At 40.9% G+C, this 24,877-nt stretch overlaps 1 protein-coding gene across 5 annotated transcripts; it reads right to left on the reverse strand.

The window, feature by feature from the left end:
* Positions 1-1,135: 1,135 nt before the first annotated feature.
* pfkpa (phosphofructokinase, platelet a) lies at positions 1,136-22,791 on the reverse strand. Of its 5 annotated transcripts, XM_073488185.1 has the most exons (23): positions 22,521-22,698; positions 19,126-19,199; positions 18,031-18,108; positions 17,122-17,311; positions 16,163-16,328; positions 15,803-15,847; positions 15,574-15,682; positions 14,728-14,823; positions 13,954-14,046; positions 13,239-13,364; positions 12,517-12,581; positions 12,127-12,196; positions 11,146-11,292; positions 10,023-10,093; positions 9,631-9,718; positions 8,595-8,747; positions 7,247-7,399; positions 6,106-6,270; positions 5,883-5,944; positions 5,435-5,546; positions 4,313-4,412; positions 3,246-3,351; positions 1,150-1,978 (listed from the first exon to the last, which is right to left on the reverse strand). In XM_073488185.1, exons 1-23 carry the CDS (start codon positions 22,612-22,614, stop codon positions 1,822-1,824), a joined length of 2,520 nt encoding a protein of 839 aa, XP_073344286.1. In that variant the 5' UTR covers positions 22,615-22,698; the 3' UTR covers positions 1,150-1,821. The 5 variants fall into 5 exon arrangements, with proteins under 5 accessions (XP_073344281.1, XP_073344283.1, XP_073344282.1 ...); XM_073488180.1 differs by lacking the exon at positions 7,247-7,399 and having other exon boundaries at positions 1,136-1,978; positions 22,521-22,791; XM_073488182.1 differs by lacking the exon at positions 8,595-8,747 and having other exon boundaries at positions 1,136-1,978.
* Between the last annotated feature and the right edge of the window lie 2,086 nt (positions 22,792-24,877).

Here is a 24,877-nt window from a genome sequence, read left to right on the forward strand (position 1 = left end):
TAAAGTTCTTTCCCTGATTTTCTTTAAGAACAGAACTGTTTTGCATGACGAATCCAGCGGCAGAGACGAATCTCTCTGAAATTGTTTGTGTCTCCGTTGTTGTTTTGCATCTCTTTAAAGTCAGTTTGTGTCTCTTTTTGGTCGTTTCGCATCAGTGTGTTTCTCTTTACAGTCCTTTTGCATCTTGTTGTAGTTGGTTTGGTGCCTTTTCTGTCATTTTGTTTCTCTTTGTTGTTGTCGTCTTGAATCTATTTGTGGTCATTTGGTCTCTGTAATTATTTGATTGACTTTCCAACAAGAAATGTTAAAGAGGTCATATTACGCTTTTTGGGGTTTTGCCCTGTCTATTGTGTTATGTAGCATTTCTGTGCATGTAAAAAGGCTGCAAAGTGAAAAAGCCCAAAGTCCACGCCAAAGGGAGTTACTCTCTCCCACAGAAAACACTGCTTCTGCACTGCCTCAAACCCCTGGTTTGGAGTTGAGCCTTTACCTCCGTAACTTATGTGTGTCACTATGTAACTGGCATTATAAAAATATATATATACGTTATAAAATATATACACTCCAGTCAGTCAGCAGACATACAGTTGCTACTGCTGTAGTGGTGTTATTTTAGATCACACTACCTTGCCGTCATTACCTGCCCTACTCTGCCTCTGATTAGCTATATCCTGCCTGTTAAGTAATGCGCATTTGCAACTCTCACCAAAGAGTTAACAGAGGCGAGATGTCTCACTCTGTAGCTAAAACGGAGTGTTCAAGACACAGTGTGAAAAGGGACATTGCAGCAATGCACCATATGAGAAAATGTTTTTCTGGAAATAAATGTATGTAAACCTATTCTACTAGGACCCCCAAATAAAAGTATGAACCTGGAAATTACGACAATATGACCTATTTAAGTGTAATAGTCACTGCATACTGAGGCTCTGACCCAGTGTTTAACAAGACATCTAGAATATTTCCATTACATTGAATGGTGTTGCCGTAAAGAATATACTGTACATGATACTGTCAGACAGAGTAGAATACGTGACTTTTTCCATCTTGAAAGCTACTTAAAGGGAAATAAAATAGAGATAAAAAGGTGAGGTTATTAAGGTGTGAAATAAATGAATAAATCCAGTCACACAAATCAATGAGGTACACTTCTCAAGTCTGATTTTTATTCTGTGGGAAACATTAGTCTCTTACACATCTAACTTGTTGGTGCAATATGACAGACAGCTACTTAGTACAGCAGTGCCTACAGATAATAATATATCCATGTTTACAAGCAAAATAAACAATGTTAAAAAGATAAATATTAGTCTCAGTGTAAAGCACAGCACGCAGTTCTCGTCTTGCAGCGGTAGAACTGTATTGCATCAGTCTCACATAAATATGCTGAACCTCACACTGGTTCTAGGCAGATACACACATTGGTTTTTACAGCAGATGCCGTGTCTATTCTGTCCTCGTGCAGCTCTGGGCTCAGAGCCTGCCTATGCAACTGCAGACAGAGAAAGTGCAATTTAAAAACAACAGTGACACTAAACATCCAGGGCAACAAGGACACACAGATGCAGGGCAGGACAGCTGTGCATGTGTGTGCGAGAGTAAGTGTGTGTTTAATATTAGAAACACTGCAGAGGCTAGTTTACAGTTCATGAGTTTGTCAAGACAAAACATGGAGGAGTGACACTGAGGGAAATGACACGGTATGTGGCCAAACAGAGACGGCTGTTTACGCTGTTACTGGAGCTCTTAGAACACGGACTGGCGCCTCACAAACTTTCAGTCTTACGCACAGACTTTGCAGGCCACCGTATGTACTGGCCTTCACATGGCTACTGAAGCGTCCGACTCTCTAGGCCGGTTGCGTACAACGTGCTCCAGCTGTCCGGAGTCCGAGACGTCGTAGCTCGTCTTGTACTTGGCCAGGATCTTCATCAGAGGACGCAGCTTCAACCACCACTGCTCCTTAGGGATCCTGTGACTGCAGACAGACAAGGAAATGTCAGCACTGTAGTTGGCTGAAACTAACTATTATTGCTATTATCAATTAAGATCCATTAAGATTATTATTTCTGGATCTGGAATTATTTTTTTTGTCAATAAAATGTCAAAGATTTTTAAAAATGCTCATCACAATTTCCCAGGGCCCAAAGTGATGTCTTTAACTTGCTTCTTTTGTCTAACCAACAGTGCTAAGACTCATTTCAGACACCATTTACTGTCATAAATGACAAAGAAAAGCAGCAAATCCTCACATTTAAGAACATGGAACCAGAAAATGTTTGAAATTTTAGCTTGAAAAATGAATGAAATGATTACTTGCTGATCAAAATAATTGCCGTTTCATTTTTCTTTCATTTGACTCGTCGTGGCAGCTAGCGTCTTCTTTTTTTCTTAAACACTATTTCACAAATGCCCCAATCCTAATGTTTACTTCTGACTATCACATATCTAATATGTTCTCATGTATGGGGAGCAGTGAAAAGATCGAGTCCTATCTTATGGACTACGTGAAAATGTGATCCAAGAGTTCATTTGATTCCAAATCATTAAAGGATTAGCTCGACCATAAATAAGAATATTTAGCATTATTTATTTTATACACATGATCTCAGTTTTGGCACCACAGCAGTTTGGGTGAGCCAAAATTAACATGGAATAATTAGAAAAATTGAACTGCCAGCATGCTTCTTTCTTTGCTTATTATCAAATTTATTATCTTAAGCACTCACTACCTGGCTAATCCTTCACTTTATCTTTTCATCTGCAGCTGCCCCAACATAATTCACCCACTGACATCCTTCAAGTTTGATCTAATCAAATCTAGCGTGCATGGCGTGAATGTGGATTGAATACAGCTTTAGGCCACTGTCAGCAGTCCTGGGAATATCAAACGGGTAAAGCTGGGAAACTCAAAAGTGACTGATTTAAAAAGAATGCTCAAAATCAATGCTGTGCAGGCTGCGATATCCTGGGTTTAAGTTCTTAATAAAATGGCTCAAGCTCCAAAAACACTCACATCTCCCAAAATGGGACTCAATAGTGTGTCAATCGACTGTCCCTGCCTCCTAAATGCCTAAAACTTTCATGCAACACAACCCTAGTTTATACTTGAGGTTTCCTGTCAAAAAACGTTAACTAACTAACTTAATCTTCCATTAAGACCAACGTAGACATTAACAAAGACTTCCTGTGATAACTAAACTAATCTTTAATGTCCCTTAAAGTTCAAGTAGAGTGATACGTACACAAAGTCAGTGTCGTCCTTGAGTTGTACAACGGGCTGGAAGACCAGAGCCCTGCGTCGCATTCCCAGCAGACAGCAGGAGTCCTCACTGTTAGCAAACACTCGGCCTGCAGGGAAACACAGTAGCATCAGAGGTGCAAACAGAGGAATGTACTTTAGCTGTCCTTGTTTTTGGTTGCAAACAAACAGTGGCATAGAGCAGCGTTTTGGCAGTGGGTGTGGGAGGTTGTGGTGTAGGATGATGATGAACTCTTCTTGTAGCCAGTGGCTGTAAATTGTAAATAAATGAAACTATTTTGTATGGATCTACAGGAGGACTACAATGAGCTAGTGAAACAGAAAATCTAAAAACAAAAGAGGTGATGATACAGAAATCGTGACTACTACAAAGCAACATAAAGCACCATAGACGCACAAAGAAATGCTGGGCAGGGTAAAGAAATATGTGGTTTATTAATTCAGCCCCTGCTCACATTTCCATTCAAACCATTTCAGATGAGTCATGAACTGGAAATAGTGTAGCATGGTGGCTGCTGATTAATTTTTTAAGGCATAAACACATCATAGCTACGCCCAACAAGACAGGCTGTGTGCATCTATAATATGGCAGAACAGTGGAAATGACAGACAGGGACATGGAGCTAAATATAAAGGTGAAGATGGTCATGGAGCCAGCATAAAAAAAAAAAAAGATTTACCTTCATCTTATGTCATCCATGTGTATGGGAAATAGACATAAAAAAGAGGAGTTTTAACTTTAACCCTTGTGCACATGCAGTGTGTATTGTTCAGAAGTACAAGTCACTCACAGTTGTTAGTGTAATCTATCAAAAAAGAAAGTGTAAGTACATTCAAGTCACTTTCTCATTAGGTTTTTCTACTGATGAATGTAAATGGTCGATAAATAATTTCCGTTGCAAGGATAAAAATACATCAAAATGTCAGACAGAGTGACTCCATGACAGATCTGGGTAAAGGTTTGCTTCACATTGGTCACGCCTCTGCAGGGAGGGAGGATCGACTACCACAGGTCATTTCACTGAGACTGAAGGGGAACATTAACCTTACCTTGTCTGAAGGTCTCCAACAGCTTTTTGCTAACCCACTGCATCGCCTTGGCAGAGATCTTGGTCCCAAAGTTACGGTCAAATGGAGACGGTGCTCCTCCCTTCAAAAGAAGCAAAATGTGTCATCTTTTTCTTTAAACACAAAACAACATGCGGATAACACATATTTGTTTCCTATTATGTTGTGTATTAAATTAAACATTTTCTTTCATTTTTGAAACGGCCTCACTCAATCTTGGTTTTATCATTTTTTTCCATTTGCTTCAGACTCAGATGTTAGTGTTTGCGTTCACGTCTGCATGACTCGCATTGCCATCACGCTCATTTATTGGTAGCATACACAATTACATTTCTTTTCCTATTGTTTCATACACCATAGCCTGCACTAAATTTTATTTTACTTTTTAATTTTTTAAAGATGTCACATCTACAGTCAAGAAACAGGACATGATGATAGTGAGAAAAATATACATTGAAGGCTTTTTTTTTCATATTCAAAGTTCACCTAAAAATGAAAACTCTGTCATTATCTACTCAACGCCATGACGATGCTGAAGTAGACGAAGACTTGTTTTACAACAAATGTATAATCGGCATAATCCAAGTCTCTGGTAGACCAAAGATCTTAAATTGATTTGAATTTTTTTTATTTACAACCAAAGCCGCATCTGGTTGGCTAAAAGTGTTTTGGGATCTCCATAATATGAATACATTAATTTAAAAAATAACATTTAAAAAAATCTATTTGGGATCTCTGGGCTTCCAGAGAATTGGATTACAACTTTTTCTTTAAAGTAATATATTTGTCGAAGTTGTTCATCATGCCATGTTTAAAATTCATTTTTTTTGTTCTGTCTCCCATTACTTGCTGCAGACACAACCAGACTTCCCCTTGAGATCATCAAAGTTTTGTTTGATCCAGTTTTATCTGCGCTAATCTCAAGACACACAAAGCCAGAACACAACAAAGCCCGTCCATGTAAAATGGGGACGTGAATATTCATGATACAAATATAGAAAATTGTTCATTAAATCTGGATGAATTGTTACCCCTGACACTGCTACAGGAGGGAATAGTCCCATTTAGTCTGTATGAGATGGGAACCAGTGAGGCTGTGTGTACCTGCTGCATGTGTCCCAGCACATTCTTCCTGGAGTCAAACACTCCTTTTCCTTCTTCAGAGTACAGCTGGTAGATGAAGTCTGTCGTGTAGTTTTCATTGCAGTTCTCATTTCTACACACAAACACACAGAGTAAAAGAAAACAGACGTCTGAGTCTACATTTACCCATTATTCCCGAGGTTCTACTACAGATCCACACTGACTTTGTGCCGATGTGACATCATGATGACTGCAGCACTCAAAATGTCAGCTGTTGAACTGATGACATCAGCACTGGATTCATTTACTATATAAACAGCTTAAAATCAAATACTGAGGGCAGAAAATAATGGATCACTGCAGCAGTACACCAGTTATGTATCTGTATTTCTCCCCATTAAATAATCACAGAGGGATGTAGCCTTAAAATGTACTGTGATTGTGTGAGTAATTGAAGTCATTATCTTACCTGAGTACCAGTCCTCTTTGAATGCTGCCCTTCATTTTCTCTGTCAAGTGTTCAACATTGGCCTGTGGGAATAGACAGTAAGTGTAATGTTGACCAGTAGAGGGCATTGTAATGTTAAGGAGTTTAGCCTCAATGCCCTCTAGTGGATGAAGTGACATCCATGCATGTCAGGGACTGAATGTTTCAACTACAAAATGTATTTTTCTACGAGCTGATGTGTCACCTGCAGGTCTCTGATGTCAAATGGCTCCTCGTAGATGTAGGCAGCATCAGCTCCAGCAGCCAGGCCTCCCACACTGGCCAGGTAGCCACAGTAGCCTCCCATGGTTTCAATGATAAACACACGTCTTTTGGTCCCACTGGCTGACTGCTTGATGCGGTCGCAAGTCTGCATGCAAGCTCACAATGTCAGTATACATTAAATGCTTAGTACAGGCTGAGCATTATGACACTGAACATCGGAGATACTTCCAGTTAAATGTCATGTTAACATATCATAGTGTGAAACAAGTACGATTAGAGGTGTGATGATTAGAGGTCAAATACTGTTAAACAACAAAACACTGTTCTCAAGGCCAGCATGCTTATTAACAATCTGTACAAGTGTCAAGGCAGCTTCAGGCTAAAATGCAGCTTGATCTGACAGTAAACCTTCATTTTAATAGTCCAATGCTGATAATCAGCATGATGTCAGGGGAATGTGATGTCAGTAAAGAGTCCACACAGTTTCAGAAGAAACAACAGTGTTAAAGGGGCATTCCACTAATTTAGCACTGCACCTCCATAATGTTAGAGGACTGACAAGAGACCGATTAAAGACGGAATGTTCAAATTCAGAGCAGCATAGGACTTGATAACCTGACTTTTAGTCCCTAGTATGGGTCAAGCTCCAAAAATGCTGGATCCTACATTTCTCATAATGCAACTGCAGAGCACCTTTCATTATACCCACATCTCTAAAAACTCACACCTGCAGTTTGTAATGCAGGCTTTCTGTTCAACTAATTTCACAGGCTGAGTCGTACTACTCATGACAACTAAACTGAACTTGATGTGTAAAAAGCTGGAGTGCCCCTTTAAAATTGCACAGATATTCAGTGTATGGGTTAATGTTAGTCTTATACCTGAGGTGAATGTTAGGGCTACAGTCAGGGTTAGCTTTGAGTTGGGATTAATGTTAGGTTAATGGGTACAGGAATCAACAGAGCTGCAGCAAATACTCTGCTTTTGGAACCTGACAGTTTGTTGAGTATTAGCACTGGACCATTAACTCCACTGTTACTTGATATCATGTGTTATTTTCATCCTCTTTGCATTAGCACAAAGCGCTCACAAAAGTGCCGGCGGCGGTTCGACTGCCTTACCTCCACGATGGCATTGAGGGCTGTGTCTGCCCCGATACTTAGGTCTGTGCCCGGTACATTGTTACTTATGGTTGCAGGCAGCATACACATCGGGATGCAAAACTCCTCATAGGTAGCGCGAGCCTCAAACAGCTGCAGCAGACTTTCAAACGCCTGAAGCGGCAATACATGAAAACGCGTTAGAGCCACAGAAGGCCGGCCACTGAGAGAGAGAGTCTGATCTCTCTCAGTTTGCTGGAGCGTATCCTGCCATTCCGGCTCTTTCCGTGTGATAGCAGCCAATGGCTTCCCTTTGGCAGAAAGGATGGGAGGACAGAAGTGTGAACAGAGAGATGGATTCGAAGGGAAAATGAAGAGAATGAAAGGAGGAAATGATATTGACAGGGTGGCAGATTAAAGCCACGAAACATAGGGGAAGAGAAAATGTAGAAGGAAGGTGATAGAACAGATAGAACAGAAGGAAGACAGACAGGAAATGATGTGAAAGGAAGAGATGGGACAGAGATCTGTGTGTTTGTGAGCCTCAGCAGCTCAACGCAGTGACACTGCATCTCAACCGGCCATATCTGCTGTGAAAGGTTATATGCAGGCAAGACACGCACTGATCGAGGAGGAGGAGGAATGAAGAAGATGGTGGCACAGCTCGGAGATGTTTTTCTGTTTATATTTGCTTTGGTTCCTTAGTCTTACATGTACCAAGGGTTAAGTTTGTGTTAATTTCAGTGATTGTGAAGCTATAAACACAACAGCAATGGCAATGATGCTGTGTACATTCCTGAATTAAGTTAGTGTATCAATTCAGATGGACACATACAACACAGTGCATGTTAACTGTACTACGTTGTGTTAGTTCGTGTTCTGTAGCTGTTAACCACTCATCTTGGTGTTAATGATGTGGGAGGACACAAACACACAGACAGGGAGAGGGGCAGGCAGAGCAAACATGGCGGTCACGACACTCGTGCACCTCACGGCATGCCTCCGTGTCGTCACTCACTTACCTGACGTGGAAGGGAGGGATGCTACTCTGTAACTTGGTTTTATCTTTACCAGTCTCACAGTACAAACGTGACTCAATTTATATATACGCTCAATTTCTGATGCTTGAGTTTGAAGTTTTATTCCAGATGTGGCTAAAATTTCCTCCAGTGATTCACTGACAGGATGCAGATTGCGTTGAGTGACTGGTAAAATGACCGAGTGAGCGAATTCCCCCTTCTTGAAACATGACTGGCTGGCTGGCTATGTGAGCATGAGCATGTTTCTGTGTTTGCTTGTGTGTGTGTTTTAATATCAGTCTGTGTGTTGCTGAGATCAACTATTCTGGTTGCCAGCCCCCATCACTTACAGTAGTGATGGCGTTCAGAGCCGTGTCAGCGCCAATGCTGAGGTCTGAGCCCGGCACATTGTTGGAGACAGTGGCTGGGACCATGACCATGGGCACACAGAACTCGTCATATTTCCCGCGCGCCGTTAACAATTCCAGCAGTGACAGGAAGCCCTGCAGGGCAGAGCCAAGGGCTTTAGTGTCTGTGAGGGTGGAAACTGTGGCAGGTTGGTTTGGTTGAGAGGTGCTACTTGCCACAAGGAAGGGAAGACAAAGGTGGAGGGTGCCAAGGGGAGGAGCCAGGTCTATCACAACGGACAGCAGCGAAACAGACAGGTACCACTCCACATACTCTGAACATTCTCTCTCTCTCTCTCTCTCACACACACACACACTCTCTCAAACAAACACACACACATACACACACATGCATTCATACACATTCATATCATTTCCTCATTTCCCTCATTCACTCATTTCCTTGCATACATCACAGGAAAATAAAGCTGGTGAGCATGTAAACAGGATTGCATGAAATGACTGGAAAACAGCAGGTGTTCTCTGTCTCATGTTAAAACCAAATGATAAGATTATTTATATTTCAGTTCAAGTATTGCTTCACTTTTCATTTGTATGATTCAAATGTATTCAATTACAACTCCTACTTTCTCTTTAATAATCTATTCAAAGTACTGAAAAGCAACAGTGAACCAACTTTATGCTACACTTAATGCTGTTAACAGGTTTTTTGGCAGAGATATGACTTTGAAGCATGATGATGTATGGAGCCATATGGTGGTGTACTGACATAAAATGGGATAAGACTGATGAGGAGGATCAACATTACAGTGTTCACTGTCATATACTGACAATATGAGTAATGCTTCAGCAGTTTGTTATTCTTAGATATATCAGCACAGATGTAACTTTTATCATCCTCATAATGTTGCTAAATATGGAACATAGCAGTAGCTAAAAAGCGCAAGGAAATCAAAGATGACAAAGTAAGCCTCAATAGCAAAAGTAGTTAGCAGGGACAAAAGAGTTAGAAACGTACCTCAAATCCACCAACAATTAGCAATGCATTAATGTTGTGCTGTCGCATCTGCTCAGCAATTTTGTCAACATGCTTAGCAGGAAGTGTTCTGAAGATAAGAAGGAAGCGAGGGAGACAGGAAGGAAGGAAAATCAATTGTTGTTTGTAAAAATATAAAAAATGTAAAAAATAACGCACACATTCATGACATTTTCAGCGCATGTAAAACATATTCAGACAGCAATATGAAGCTGTGAAATTGGTCCTTAAAGCTGGAATCTGTATCTGAGTCTAGATTCTGCAGACACAATGTTTACAATACTACACACTTTAAAAGTAATCATTAAAAAAACAACTTGGATTTCAGTTTTAATACTCAGCAGCTGCTGGTCCATCAGGGATCAAGACTTTACCTTTTGGTTCCCAACAGAGATCCACCTTGTCCCGTCCATCCTCCCACATCGGCCCATTTAATCTCCTTAATCTGACGAAAGACAACGATAACAACACATCTTAAATCTGAGAGCAGCACTCCACCACATTTTAAATACGTCCTTCCTTTAGAATTTAAATCTATAAATCCTCTGTCTAAGATTGTTTCTATGTTGCTGCTGGTTCATAAATCGCACAACTTAATACACCTAGAACATCTTGTGTGAGCTACAGCTCTGTATTATCTGACACATCCTCTGGGTCGGGGTCTCGGTGTAGAGACTGTAAGGAGGAGAGTGATTTTCCTGGACACAGTCTCTTATACCTAACAGAGGAACTGGACCAGTGAAAACACAGAGGTGTTTAGCAGAGAGTCCCAGAGCACTCAACTAAAGAAATCCATTACTCCTGCTGCTCTAATCTTCTTAGGGTCAGTTGGCGCAGTCTGATTTCAGCAGGCTGGGGCACACACAGGGTGTTTTACTAACCAGTGATATTGAAGACATGCTGTAGAAGATAAATGGTTTGTTAAGTGTTTGTTCCTTGAATGAACCGGACTGTGGACTAAGGGTTTTAAGTTTTTTCACACAGAAAAGGTCACAGGAGGATAAAGGAGAGGCGTGTGAAACCAGTTTTACCAGTTAAAGAGCAGGGTAAATAACACTGACTCAAACCACAGCACAGTCTCCTGCAAAACTGGTTTGCTATCTGCTTTTATCTTTCATTCAAAATATTGAATGAAAGGAATTGAATTGAATTCATTCTTGCTTATTTAAATCAGGAGATAAACAGCCAACTGATTGATTATTCTGAAGCTGTGTTTGGACCTCTGTTGCACTCTACCGGTTTAATGTGGTACTGCAGGGCAGAGGAGGGACAGTCAGAAGGGGAAATTGGTTTACATTAATCTGGACTGATTATCCCCAGGATTTTCCCTGATTATTCTTTCAGTCAGGGAGCTAACACTGATTGTGTGTAGTCTGACTCGCAAATTCCTTTAGTTATTGATTAAAATACACACAACATAACATAAAATCTCCAATTTCCTACGAGTTCTATACACGCAACAGTACAGTACCAGAATATGAGTGCTATGGTACCCACCTGTCCTTTGTAGAATCCCTCAAAGCCATCACTGACAGCAAACATCTTGTGCCCCTCAGAGATGCCCACCCTGACGGCTGAACGGACAGCAGCATTCATGCCTGCGGCAGGGGCGCCGACATTCAACACCGCCACATTGAAGTTGCTCTGAGGGCACAAAAAACGAGCATCAAATGTGACTTCCATTGTCTAATCATCACTGGAAATATAGAGAGAATGTTGCAGTTGTTGATGAAGCTCTGCGGAGTGAATCAATAAATGGTTTCTAGTCTGCTATCGGTTCCATGCTGGGCCTACAGTGGTCATTATCACAGATGCAGTGGGGAGCCAAACTCTGAGGCGAGCTCCGCAGCATGGAGTCGGCCCTGCTGATTCTACACTTGACTGATCTTCAGTGTGAGCTGCCTCCGATGGAACCACAGCTTCTCCTGACGGGGATGAACAAGTCATGCCTCAGCGGGGAGCCAGGTGTCATCTAATATCACTGTAGAACAGAGCTGAGCCACCTGGGCCTCGTGTGAGGCCTATTACTACAATTATAGGCTCCACAGCAAAAAAAGGCAACACAGCAAGCAGGTAAAAACTGCTTATCAATTGGTCACCATAATTACAAGTCACCTATTTTCCACAATAGCAGGAAAAAACTGGTGCGCCTGTTTTCAGAGAATTACTCACATTTCTGGCCAAACCACAACCACACATTTACAGGAATACTTCTCTCAATATGTGAGCCAAGGTTGTGTCTGGAAATAGCAGCATCACGACAGCAGCAGCTGAGTCATTATTTGTAGGCAGATCCTCAGGACAGTGTAGTAAAAAATTAAACACCTCCATGGCTTGTGGAGGCCAATTCAACTCTCTAAATACAACCTGCACTCCAGGCATGGTGAGGTCTGCTACTGTATGTGCAAAAAAAAAGCTGACAGCACTGTCACCTTCAACAGTTCCAAGGGAATGTCAACATGTCATCAGGTGACTTACAGTTGGCAGTTCCGATTCTGGTTTACGATGAGCCAGCAGTTTGTATGTCTTCAGGTTGTTTTCAAAACTCCTGTAATAAAACATTGAACACGCAATACTGTTAAAACGCACAGTGTGAAACATTTTCAGTGCCACGTACATAAAAATACATGTTATAAGTTTAAAACTGTGTGTTTACTTTTTCATTATCTGCTTGTATATTATTTCCAACTCACTATCGACTGTACCCTGTCTATAAACAACAGGCTGCTGATGTTCTAAAATAGCACCATGATCCACTTTCCCTACTACACCTGTCTTCAGTAAGAAACATCAAACTGCTGCGCTTGATACTGAGTGAAGTGAAGGCTTTCATGTATTGGATTGGTCCCAGCGGGCCGTCAGTCATACCTGCCCCGAAGTTTCACTGCCTCCTCAAAGCGTTTCCCGTCCATAGCCTTCTGCACCTCTTGAGTCTAAGAGGAAAAAAGGAGAGAGTTTTCACTGCTTGGATTCAGTTGTATTTCATACACTTGACTTCCTATATGGACAAAACAGAGGCACTTATGTTAATGTATACCAGCTGAGATTAAATATCTGAAGGCATTCATACTATAAGCTTTGAAGTGTCTATTATGAGCATATCGGACTAACCAACAACCTTTCTTGTGTAAAGAGAGAGAACAATGCAAGAATAAATGTCATCATCTGCTCCGCCCCAACTGCTTCTATGTAACCTTCTTTTGACCTGTAACACAACAATAATGTTTTTTGCAGTTTTATGGAGCTAGGTTGCTATTACATCACTGTCCTGCAGACAGTCATAACCAACAGTGCCAAATGCTTCAGATAATCATTAACCAGACACAACTGCCTCTCAAACAATACAGCTCTCTTGTGAGCATTAGTGCCACTCCAGGCCCAATGGGCTGTGCTGTTTGTTATCCTTACTTATGCTCCTCCAGCCTGTCCCCATTGACTCTGCCTTTCTGAGTCCAGCAAAGTCATTTCCCGATGTTTGTGTTTGTACATGCTTTGAAGTTTCCCTCGCTCCTCAGCTTCCGTGCTTTTGTAGATGTGTGTATTGAATGTGTTGCAGTCTTGGCTTCTTTCCAGCCCAGTCCAGTGCTTACCATCTGTACACACTCCATCAGAGGCAGGCGCACCGATTGGTTGCCGCACAGAGAGACCACGCAGGCTGGCGTGTTGGCTGTGGTCTCCAGAAGGGCAAGAACGGCCTCCACACCCATACGACTGGCCTGTGTGAGCAAACACACATAGAGAAAACAGGATCATCCTCACTATCAAAACCTCTCTCCTGTACACCTGTAATGTTTTCTTTACCAACACATCAGTGACACAAATTACAGTTAACTCTCCACAACATCTTTTTCTCTGCTTGCGTTTTTAATTGCCATGTTGTGAATGTGAAGGGATCTGTCGCCGCAGTTGGTGATGCACCGCTCCTCATGCTGAGCCATAAATCTGTTAATGTGCTTAACCTAAAACCTGGAGCCATTTCTCCTCCGACACACACAGGATTAACCGGGAAATGCTCTTGACAACTGCCCTATTCCTACCAAAATGCCTTCAAAAGAACACATAGCAAAACTGTACACTAGGTTAAAAGTGTGAGCACGTATAAAGAAAATGCTACTATTGCTAATCTGCACCAGAAATACTAGTCGGTAAAATTTATCATAATTATCTTTTTAATCTACACATTAGAATCACACACTGACATTGACACATTGACACATTGAGGATAATGTGCAATGTTCATAGTGTATGGCACAAACTGCCAAACATTTCAGTGGCATCGATTTTTCATGAAAGTGGTAGACCTACCAGGATGCGGTCAAAAGCAGAAGGGGTCCCTCCTCTCTGCACATGGCCCAGGATTGTCACTCGTGTGTCGAAACCCAAGCATTTTACGACAAGCTGGGAGGAAATAATACACAGCTCTTAGCAAAAATATTGTGGCATTATATTTTTCTATTCCTCTAATGGGAAACCCTTAATGTATCTCATGCATGTTAGTAATACAGCTTTACGTATTTATGTGAACAAGTGCATACATACATGGACAGATACATCACACACTGAAACACAAACACATAAGAAAAGATGAAGAGAAAGGGGAAACAGCAAAGCACAAGCAAGCCATTCTTATTTTTCAGTCATGTTAGCGGGGAGCTCTTATACTGAACATCCGTCGTGGGAAGTGCTGAATTAAATGGAGACTCTCAAAAAAATGCTTGACATGTCTGCCTTCAAATGAGGAACTAATAGTGCAGGGTCATGGCATACAATGATACTGTCCATGAGCAAATTTACAGTGTGAAAGTGTCCAAAAAAACAAACATATTCAATACAACTATGTGAGGCAGTTAGTCATAAATGAGGTTTGGTTTAGTGAGGGTATCTGCTCAGAGTTTTACAGCAGTAGTAGAACGTGGTGAAAGCAATCTTACCAAACTACAGCGTGTGTCTGATAGAGCACTCCAGAAACACAGCAACAGAGTCAAAGCCACACCAGGGCAGCAGTACAGTAGTAGAGGTCATACAGGAGGCAGTCAGAGCCGGAACTTGCCACAGGTTTACACAGAGCTCTGTACTTACATTCTTGATATAGTCAGTGGTAATGTGCTTGTTGTTACGATCAATCGCCCCTTCGGCTACAATTATGATATTCAGCCTTTTCATCCCTGCTCGGTTCTACAAGGAGGGGTGGTGGAGAAACAACATGACAGAAAAACTGAGACTGTGGCTGTGACGTGGTCTTTCAGAAGCACGGGGGCCAGACGATGCACACAGCCATCCACAGCCGAGGACAGATTCTCTCCTAATGAAAGGGCGTGTTTGCACTCTGTAATCAGCAATATCCTGCCAACCTTATATTTTGTCTTTGCTGCATTATCGTGGCTTAACATGCAACATCATGGTTATCTCATCAGGGGTAAGATGGATCTTTTTTCCACTCACATTAACATCCTGTTAAATTTTCTGGTGCCAATAATCAGGGCAATATTCAGCCATTTGTGGCTCAGAAGACTTATTTAAATCAGTCGGGTCTCCATGCTTCTGGCTTCCCCTTTCTTTACACTCAGGTACTCACTTCCTTGACAAAACTAGAGGTAATAGGCTTCCCATGCCTGTCAATGGCTCCCTCTGCAACTATGATTATGTTCAGCCTTGTGCCCCTGGAACGGGTCTGAATCATAGACCAATGTTTCCAAAGCAGGAAAAAAAACACAGTAAGACGGCAGACTAAATACATTTCTTCACATCAGTCCTCTCTGATAAAAAAGACAGGAGTCACTGCTTATAGAAAAACTGAAAAGTTTCAGAATTATTACAACATTGTCATGTTAAACAAGACAGAGAGTTTAAATTATATAGCATCTAAATAACCAGTACAATACAGTTCATTGGGTTTACTGTAGGGAACAAATAGGATAGTGTTACCGCAGACAGTTTCTGACACATCTTGTCCTCCCAGCCGTCCTCTGGGGGCATCTCAGGAATCAACACCCAGTCTGCCCCACAAGCTAGGGCACTCACCAAGGCCAGGTAGCTGAGATAAAACACACAGACAGAAGACTGTGTATATAAACACTGCTGATAAAGGTCTCCGTCTCTGCTCTAGGAATTCTGTTTTTCGATGTTCTATGAACTTTATCAAATGCATTCTTACCCACAGTGTCTGCCCATGACTTCTAACACAAATGTTCTCTGGTGACTGAAAGATCAGAACAGAGAACATTACTTAGCATTGAAGTAACAGAGCATTACAATGATGTATTCAAGAAAAAAGATATTTGAAAGATGATGCAGAATGGAGCCTTAACATGGTGATATATTTGGTGTGTAATTTGAACTTGCAAATGTGACGTTCCATTTTCAGCACTACATGACTTTAATTTGCTCTGAAAATTGTTAAGTAGTTAAACAGACACATATTTACAGTATTGTAAATGATCCAATATATTTTAGACATCAGTCTAGCGTGCACTGCAGTTAATAGTCTCACCACATTTAACAGTCTCCCCCTCACCTCTGTGCAGTAGTCATAATTGCGTCCACCACCTCGATGATTCTGTGCAGAGCGGAGTCAGTGCCGATTGTCATGTCAGTTCCACAGAAGTCGTTATCAATGGAGCCGACCATCCCCACAATGTGAAGGGCCGAATACTTCTGAATGGCATCGGCTTCGATCGAGCCTGAGAGGATCAGGAAGATAGGGCTTAACCACTGCAGAGCTCTCTGTGTTTTCTATTGTATTTCAACAGTTATTCAGACAGGTTGCTCTCACAGCTTGTTGTCAAAATAAGACAGGATGAGCAGCAATGGAAACTGCTGAGCTCAGAGAAAAAAACCTAAACAGTTATTTACTGGAAGAAACTGGTTTACAGTACAAACCCTTTCAGATTTGTATTACAACCCAGATTCCCAAAAAGGTTAGAGTGTTGTGTCAAACAAATAAAAACAGAATGCGATCATTACGTTTGATTTATGCATTACACAACGACCAAACTCTTTTGGAATCAGGGTTTAGGACTATGTGACTGTCCCTTTGTGTCCAAATGGTTCTATTAAGCAAAGTGAGGGCATTTTATAAAAACAAATGTTAATGATGAGCATCTGCTACTCAGAAAGAGCATTAATAAAGTATCACATCTTGGCTTATTTCAATTTATAGCAGAGCACAACCTAAAGTTTACGAACAGTCAACTAATTTACAACTGATTTTTACACAAACAATATTCAATGTCATATCATCTTCTTAAAACTTTATTATAGAAAGACAGTATGTGGCAACAGCCAGAATGAGAATGGCGTTCTAATGTAAAGCGAGTATGGGAGGATGTGGGATTAGAAAAAATATCTAACCTATAAACAGAAATGTCTGCTAATACTGGCAGGTACTGCAGTGACTCAGCAGAGTGAACACAATTTAAACGAAGAAGGTAGTATCAGCTTAAAGCAAAGAGAAGGCTCATCTTCCCTCAGTACCTTGCTCCACCAGCTCCGTCAGCAGCCCACTCCATTCCTCCCTGAAGAGGTTGGCTCCCGTCAGACTGCCATCTCCACCGATCACACACAGGTTGGTGATGCCGTGTTGAACCAGGTTGTGAGCCGCCTTCAGGCGTCCCTCATGGCTGCGAAACTCTTTACAGCGGGCACTGCCAATAACTGTCCCACCCTGAAGACGACAGGTGTCTTTAAAGTTTAACCTTAAAGCTACACTATGTAGAAATGGGCATTTTGTATGATTTGGCACCTCCCACAGTTTCTGAGTGGAACACCACTGTTGTAAATATAAATCCCAGGTCTGTAACAATTTGTCAGACATAATGTAGGTGCTTCTAACAAACAAAATTCATTATATCATAACAATGTTATGATTTGAAAACTTGTATCTTGAAGTAAACATGTATGTAATGCTGTAATGCTACGCTCTCACTGAAGTTACACAGTGGAGAAACAGAGACACCATCCATCCTATTACAAGACACTATACCACCAAAATGATTTTGCAGTTGTTATTTTAAGGTGAAAGTAGTTACATAATGTGGCTGTAAGTCACTAAGCTTCTCTTTACACCTCAGGTCTGTGTACTTGGCACAGTCAGTGTAGTGTTCAGTATATCCCTGGAAGATACTTTGACAAGAGTAAACACTGCTGATGAACTCTCACACACTGGCTGCTGGGATGTTACAGGATAACCTCTCTAACCACAAAACAGCTATATCTCTGAGCTACATGACTCGCAATTTCCTCTTTATTACCCTGCTCTGTCATTTTAAGTATTGTACTATGAAATGTTTGAGAGCTTTAAAAGTAACTGTATTTTTATTATATTATGTTCAAACACAAATGATTAATTAGACGTGTGGAATGCTGCCAATGATTATTACTCACCACTTGTAGCATGCTGGAGACACTTTCCCATGAGGCCTCTTGGATGTTATCTCCTCCATCCACCATACCCTGATATCCCTGATAAAAGAAGATAAAGCTTCTTTGTAAATAAATGCAACAGAGTTTCAAACAACATTAAGCTAACAGCTGGAGCAATGTGGACTCCAAACTGCAACTCATTAGGTCACCACCTCTCAGTATGAAATACTGTAAATATTTCAACCTAATGCAACACCATAGAACAGTACAAATATCTAATTGTGACGCTCAAGAATTTAAAATGGATGGTGTAAAGTTTGTCTGTGTCAGAAGGGTGCAGGAGAACCCCCAGAGTACTGTGGTACCTGAGTGGGAGGGGAGTTTCATACGAGGCATCTGCTAAAGCCTGAAGTCAGTTATATAACAATGTACTGAGCAGAGAGGTTCAGAACATACACAGATGTGCAGGGATCACAGGATGAGCAAGCAGAGCACGGCCCGTGCCAAAGCTCCTCTAACATCTGCTATGTGACAGTAAACATTCATGTGTTCATAGACGTAGACTGGAATACAGTTATAGTCAATATAAACCCATCACTGCTTCCAAGACATCTGATCTCAAGTTGTTAAAAAAGTTACAACAACTGCACATTTTATTTTTTTATTTAGTGTTCTGTAGGGCTGCAACTAACAATTATTTTCATTATTGTTCTGCCAGTTATTTACATAAGTAATCGATTAGTTGTTTAGTCTATCAAATGTCAAACAATTGTGAAAATGCTCATCACAATTCCCCAGAGCCCAAAGTGATGTCTTCAAATTGTTTCTTTTGTCCAACCAACAGTCGAAAACCCAGAGACTCTTTGTTTTCTGTCATAAATGACAGAGGAAAGATGCATATTCTCAAATTCAGGAAGTTAGAACCAGCATATGTTCGACATTTTAAATGGAAGATTACTGAAATTATTAATTAGGTAGGTATAAGTATGTAGAGATGGAATGGCTGTGAGTCATGTTTTTTATACCTCCATCCACTTCTATAGGATTAAAAGAAACTATGAGCATGGACAAAAAGGTCTGAATAATGATAATCACGAATCACAAGTATGGGCTCACCTCATGAATGAAATAAACTTTTGCTCCCACATATAACCCCATTCGAACCACAGCACGTACAGCAGCATTCATCCCTGGGGAAAAAAAGAAAGGAATAACAAAAAGTCATTTAAACAATAAAAATAAAAAAAACAGTGCAACACTGAAATGATGAGCAGGGTAAATAGTTGGGCTTTAAAGAGGGACAACACGTGTTTCGATTGGAGCAAATCAAACTAAAAACCTGATTTGCATGGCTGCTGCACAGTTGCTGCATGGATATTTATTTCATCTCTTACACAGACAACTCTCTCTAAGTATTTATGCATCTTCAATGTGTGACAGTGTACATTACTGTGTGTCTAAGTGTGGCCTATCTGTGTTTGTCTGAGGCTAGAGCCAAGCCAAGCTCTTTTCTCACTTCAGCACACTGCCATTTTTGGTCAGAAGGTTCCCCAGCTCCTCCTACAGCCTCCCAGTTACTTTGTGGTTAGACAAAGTGAACTCAGTCACCAATAAGCCACAGCTCTGTGACTTGAATGTCAATGGCAGGTTAGCTAAACACTGACAGTGAGGATCATGGATAATGCTACAGCCAAAGCAGGCAGAGAGACAGGAACTTGGCTGACTGGAGGATATATAAACAGAAGAAAGGACTGGGTTTCCTTTTCTCTGCACATACTGGTGAACACTACAACTCTAACAGCAGCCAAGTAGTGCTGTTACTAAGCAACACAGGTTTAGGCCACTGGGCCAGTGCAGGAGACAGCAAGTTTGTGAAAAGACAGTGAAACTAAGATGGTAAACTATACAGGGAAGAACAAATCCTTCAGAAGGGAATGTTCCTTCACTCCTTCCTTTCCTACATCGAAAGTCAACAAAGCGCCTCTAATTGAAAGTGACCAACTATTCACCATGCTGTCCAGTGCAACAGCCCATGACCTATTGTCTCATTACATAACTATGTTCAAATGAGCAGCCTGTCAGGGAAGAAAGAAGCAGTTTAGAGACTGAGAAACAGACAAAGAACGTAGACTGAGATCAAATTTCAAAGATTATCGAAGAAATGCATCATTTATGCTTCATATCCAACGTAGATGTCTTAATCAAAGCTCAGAAATATTAAGTTTTGCCATTGCATTCCGCAGGACTGACACGTTCTCGTGCAGTCAGTGAAAAGACTAAGCCAAGGCTACACAATGCCCTCTGACACTGACATTCAGACCCTGTCATGCATGCCACAGCCTCATTGGTTTGCTCTGGGGCCAACTCCATCAGTTTTCTTTCTCTCTGTACGTGTTCCATGTGTGCGCCAACAGTGAACTCTAATTCTAAAACCTCCCACCACCAAGGATCGATTCAGTTCTCCTGAGCCATGAAGAGCTACGTAACATGGCTGGCAATTAACATGCAGAAAACTGCACTGCTGCTTCTTGTTAAAGTGCAGACAGTAGAAATGCCAGCTGAACTAACTCCAGGCTTTTTAAATGTCACGGTAGAGAAAGCACAGGTGTAAATAATGAAATAAACAATGGCCCAATTACATTTAACTGCTTGGGTTTGCATTGTGGATGCAGGGTCACACTGCTGTCACATCATTGTGGCTAACAGTACACTTAAATAGATCAGAGCCATCCTTATTGGCTACACCTGTGCTTTTACTACTATGACATGTCAAAATGACTCCTGCGAAAAAGGATTATTACATCAGCTACACTACATAGGTTTTCCATAAATTTATACACTCAAAAATCATTTGGCTAAAAATAAACAGTGACTTTATATTAATTTTGTGTGAAAATTTCCATTTCATTTTTCTTTACATAAGTTCAGTGTGTCATATTTCTAGTAAGCATAAGTTTTTCTATCATAAATCAATGTGAATAAATTAAACAACCACACTTAAATGAACACATTTTGTTTGTGTAGACGTTCCCCCTAACCTTATATGTAATAATTGAATGAACACATACGGTTTACGTTCAACTTTGCATTAATTTAATTAAATCAGACTGAGTTATTTCATATATTTACACTGACTTAAACACGATAGAAAAACTTTACATTAAAAGGTGACCATTTACATTGAACTTTATTTGTTTAATAAAATCAGGTGGAAGATGCACATGTAATTAAAATGCTTAAAAGTTGCAGTATGTAAAAATGTATTAACAGAATATGATGATTCGCCCAGGCCCATCCCTGTCTAAAGCTCCTGTTTAGCGGTGCCACCAACAACAGTCCCCTGGAGCTATGAGCTCCCAATTTGGACCGCTAGCTCCACTTCTATCTGAGCTGACTAGCTAACGGCAGATACAGTTAGCAGCAGTTAGCAGTTACTCTGTTGATGTGTTTTCCCCTATTTGTCTTGAGTATGAAATGGACAGGTGGCCCATTCTTACCTATTTTTTTTGAGTGTGGACACATATATGTATACTGCATACCTATGCAGAAACATCTCACAAAATCAGTGTTATGATGGATCTAATTAAGTTTATTCCATTAAATGATCACAGTATAACTTATCAGAATAGCACTGGCTGTCTAGGGGGAAGCCCTGAATTCATGTCTGAGCTAAATTCTGTGTATAATACATTTAGTTTTGCTAAACTAGCAGTAACTAATTGCTATTAGAGTGTGGTGGGTTTTTTTCCACATGGTAATATGTGAGTATAATTAGTGATGCAGTCAAATTAAGAGACGAGCTGGTGAGCACATGACCAGGGTTTCCTCTGTGACGCAAGCCCCGGCTGGGAGAGACGTAGCAGGGATGTATGCAGCTCATCACGTACACAGGATGTACAGACAACCCACCACTGACCCGCTCTGCGACTGCTAACCACAGCATCAACCCTTATCTGACGAAAGATTACATGTTAATAATGCTCTTCTGCAGTCTCTCTCTTCCCTTCTCGTCACTTTCTCTTTGTCAGCAGCCTGCACTTTTAGACTAGCGCGACCCGCAATGCAGTGGCCTGCACGTTTAAAGCTGCTGTCACCGCTTCATCCAAGTTTAATAGCTGTGAGTTAATTAAACGCAAAACCCTTCGGTTATAATGCACTCGTCTATGTGAACAGGAAAAGATGGGCACGTCTCGACCTTGACAGCTCTCTGAACTGCTGTCATCGTGCATGGCGACAAACATGCCACCAAATCAATGACAAAGGGTGATGCTGTTAGCGAGTTAGCAGGATATGTCACGTTAGCATGCTAACTGGCGGGCTTCCTGAGTGAACACTCATAACCTCACTGTTTTACTGTTCAGCAATGCTTTATATGGTGTAACAAGAAAAGCCTCGTCATTCCCCTGTCAGTCAAGCATCATGCAGTTGAAGACGTGCATTTTCGCCCTCTACGGGCCTGTTCACACTGATACAACGGTAAATATGTGTGAAACTGTCACTCGACAGTTTACCTTGAGCATCCCCTCCGCTCGTCAGCACTGCGATAGCTTTCCCCGCTCCCGACAGGTTCTCAAAGAAGATTTTCTTGCCGTCTGGCTGCGCCATTTTCACAGCGGTTCAGTGTATATCCCAGTCCACTTCGACAAAGTAATAAAAAGAGGCCCGCAACAGCATAAAAAGTGTGCTAAAATGATGAAGGACAACAGTCGTCCGCCCCCTCTACCTATGAATGCCCGCTATGCTCTCCTTCTCCCTGTTCCGCATCGTCGATTTGCATGAACTGACAGTGGGAGGGTGATTGACATTGTAATGAGCCAGTCAGATCCTGGTTCAATTGGTTCTCCTTTGATTCTAACCCAATGGGAAGAACGATAGATGGTATGTGGGCGGGGCAGAAGGTAGGAGGATGCCAGTGTAAACTCATAGTTCTCAGGGATGTTGAGGGGTGAACTGACCAAACTCAGCTTGTTTTACTAAATACCTGTTAAATACCCCCGAATATGTCTACTGTCTGCAGCTGGAGGCAGGGCAGAGCACAATTCATACAGGACAGTTACACACTGAAACATTGTTACAGAATAGCAGTGTTACATTGTTGAGACAACAGTGTTGCATTGTATCAAATAAATGCACATTGTTATTGCCCCAAATAAGATCTCCTCTGGCCCTCTTGCTCTAGATTTATTATCACAGCCTGTCAAAAAAAGGAGGAAACAGAATTCCTAGGCTTCTATCTCCTCTATTTTCTTTTTTGTTTAGACAAGCACTCTTTTAAAATATTGTTTTATTAATAATAATATTGCTGCTATGATTACTCAATGTCATTTACATTAGGGGTGTTGCATATTAATTTATATATGTCTATAATATCTTTTGTCTTTGTTACAATATTTTCCATAAGTGCTGCTGCCTCATATTGTGACGCTGATATGTGTATTCATGTTTTAATTGTGCAAAATTGGAAAGTTTTCTATTTTAACTGCTATTTTGTTTGTTTTCTTGCACTGTTTCAAAACTCAGCTTAGCTTGGCACTGTCCTGAAATTAAAACTGACTTTTTATTGATTGCCATATAATGATTATTAACTGTGCTCTTGCATAATTCACCAACCTCTATTTAGAACCGCATTACTGGAACAACCCACTGTAGCCATGTTCTGACTGATGAGGAAGTGTTCTCATCACTGTCAGGCCTAAAACCCTGTGACTGAATCTGAGGCTATGACTTCCCAGAAACTGAGATATTCAGAGAGACAACCACTGTCTCCATCCAGTGGCACAAAGAACAAACTACAAGCACAGTGACATCAAACTGCATCAACCACAGGCAAACTACACTAATTAATCTAATTATACTGAAGTAGTAGGTTTAAGAACTCATATCTTTCCCAAGACATTTTTATTCAAACACAATATGAGTATTTATAGGCACATGTGGCAGCCTTTTTTGGATATTCCATCAAAAGCTGAGTCATCATCACCATAATCAACGTCATTCTTCCTCTTCTCATTGATATTTTAATATCAAATTTAAATGTTTAACGTAAGTAAGGGGAGTGGTTATGATCGAATGTCAAAAAAGCTATACTCATGGTGAGGCTAGGAAAAAGGCTATGTTCTAAAGCATATACTAGAGAAGTAGTTTTTCATGTGTTGGGCTCATGTTTAATCGGCAAATAAGATTTATTTGTGTCAAAAATGTTTCTGCATTTTTCTAGTATAAATCTGCTAATACTAAAAAGTAAAAGATTAAGAAAGTTTCCACATTACAAATAATAAGTTCTCCATTATCTTCAAATGCTAAGACTTGCTGGCACTTGTTTTGTTTTTCTTTTTTTTAATCTCTTTCTTCTGGGAGAGGGAATTGCTTCCTTTACATTAGCGAGCCTCCTTCCCCTCAGGCGTTTACAGCAATCATATGGTTTCACTCCATGGGGTTGTTGAGAAGATGGCTTTGCTGGAAACCGCAGAAGAGACGCTGCCAGCTGGAAACTTGAGTACAGCCTCTTCATGTCGTGTTTAATCCGTACTCGTCAGATTTTTGCCTTCAGCTTTTTGCTTCACATAACATGAAAGCCTAGTATATGGTAATTATGCCATCTGATACAGTACAGTGTGTCATCTGAGACTAAGCAGTATGCAGAGGAACTTTTAATTTATGTGACAAATGAATGTACCTTTAATACACCTGTGTATTCAAAGCGCTGGGCCGGACAGATGTTAGCTTCATCCTAGAATGGAAGAGAATGGCTGAATAAGCTGCATTGAAGGGAAATGAATGTGTTCATGTCTGCAGGTCTGGTGTTGGTGAGATCTCATGGTGTGTTAATTGACTACCAGGAGCACAGGGTGCACATGTGACATCTGAG

Source organism: Pagrus major, chromosome 19, assembly GCF_040436345.1.
Source record: "Pagrus major chromosome 19, Pma_NU_1.0".
Classification (NCBI taxonomy): domain Eukaryota; kingdom Metazoa; phylum Chordata; class Actinopteri; order Spariformes; family Sparidae; genus Pagrus; species Pagrus major.

What these genes read in the sequence shown, in the direction of transcription:
- pfkpa (XM_073488185.1), bottom strand. Translation starts at nt 22,614, where the DNA reads ATGGCGCAGCCAGACGGCAAGAAAATCTTCTTTGAGAACCTGTCGGGA. An exon ending in TCTCCAGCATGCTACAAGTG is followed by an intron (nt 17,312 to 18,030) that starts GTGAGTAATAAT and finishes TGTCGTCTTCAG; the next exon opens with GGTGGGACAGTTATTGGCAG. An exon ending in TCTCTGTTGGGAACCAAAAG is followed by an intron (nt 9,719 to 10,022) that starts GTAAAGTCTTGA and finishes TCTTATCTTCAG; the next exon opens with AACACTTCCTGCTAAGCATG.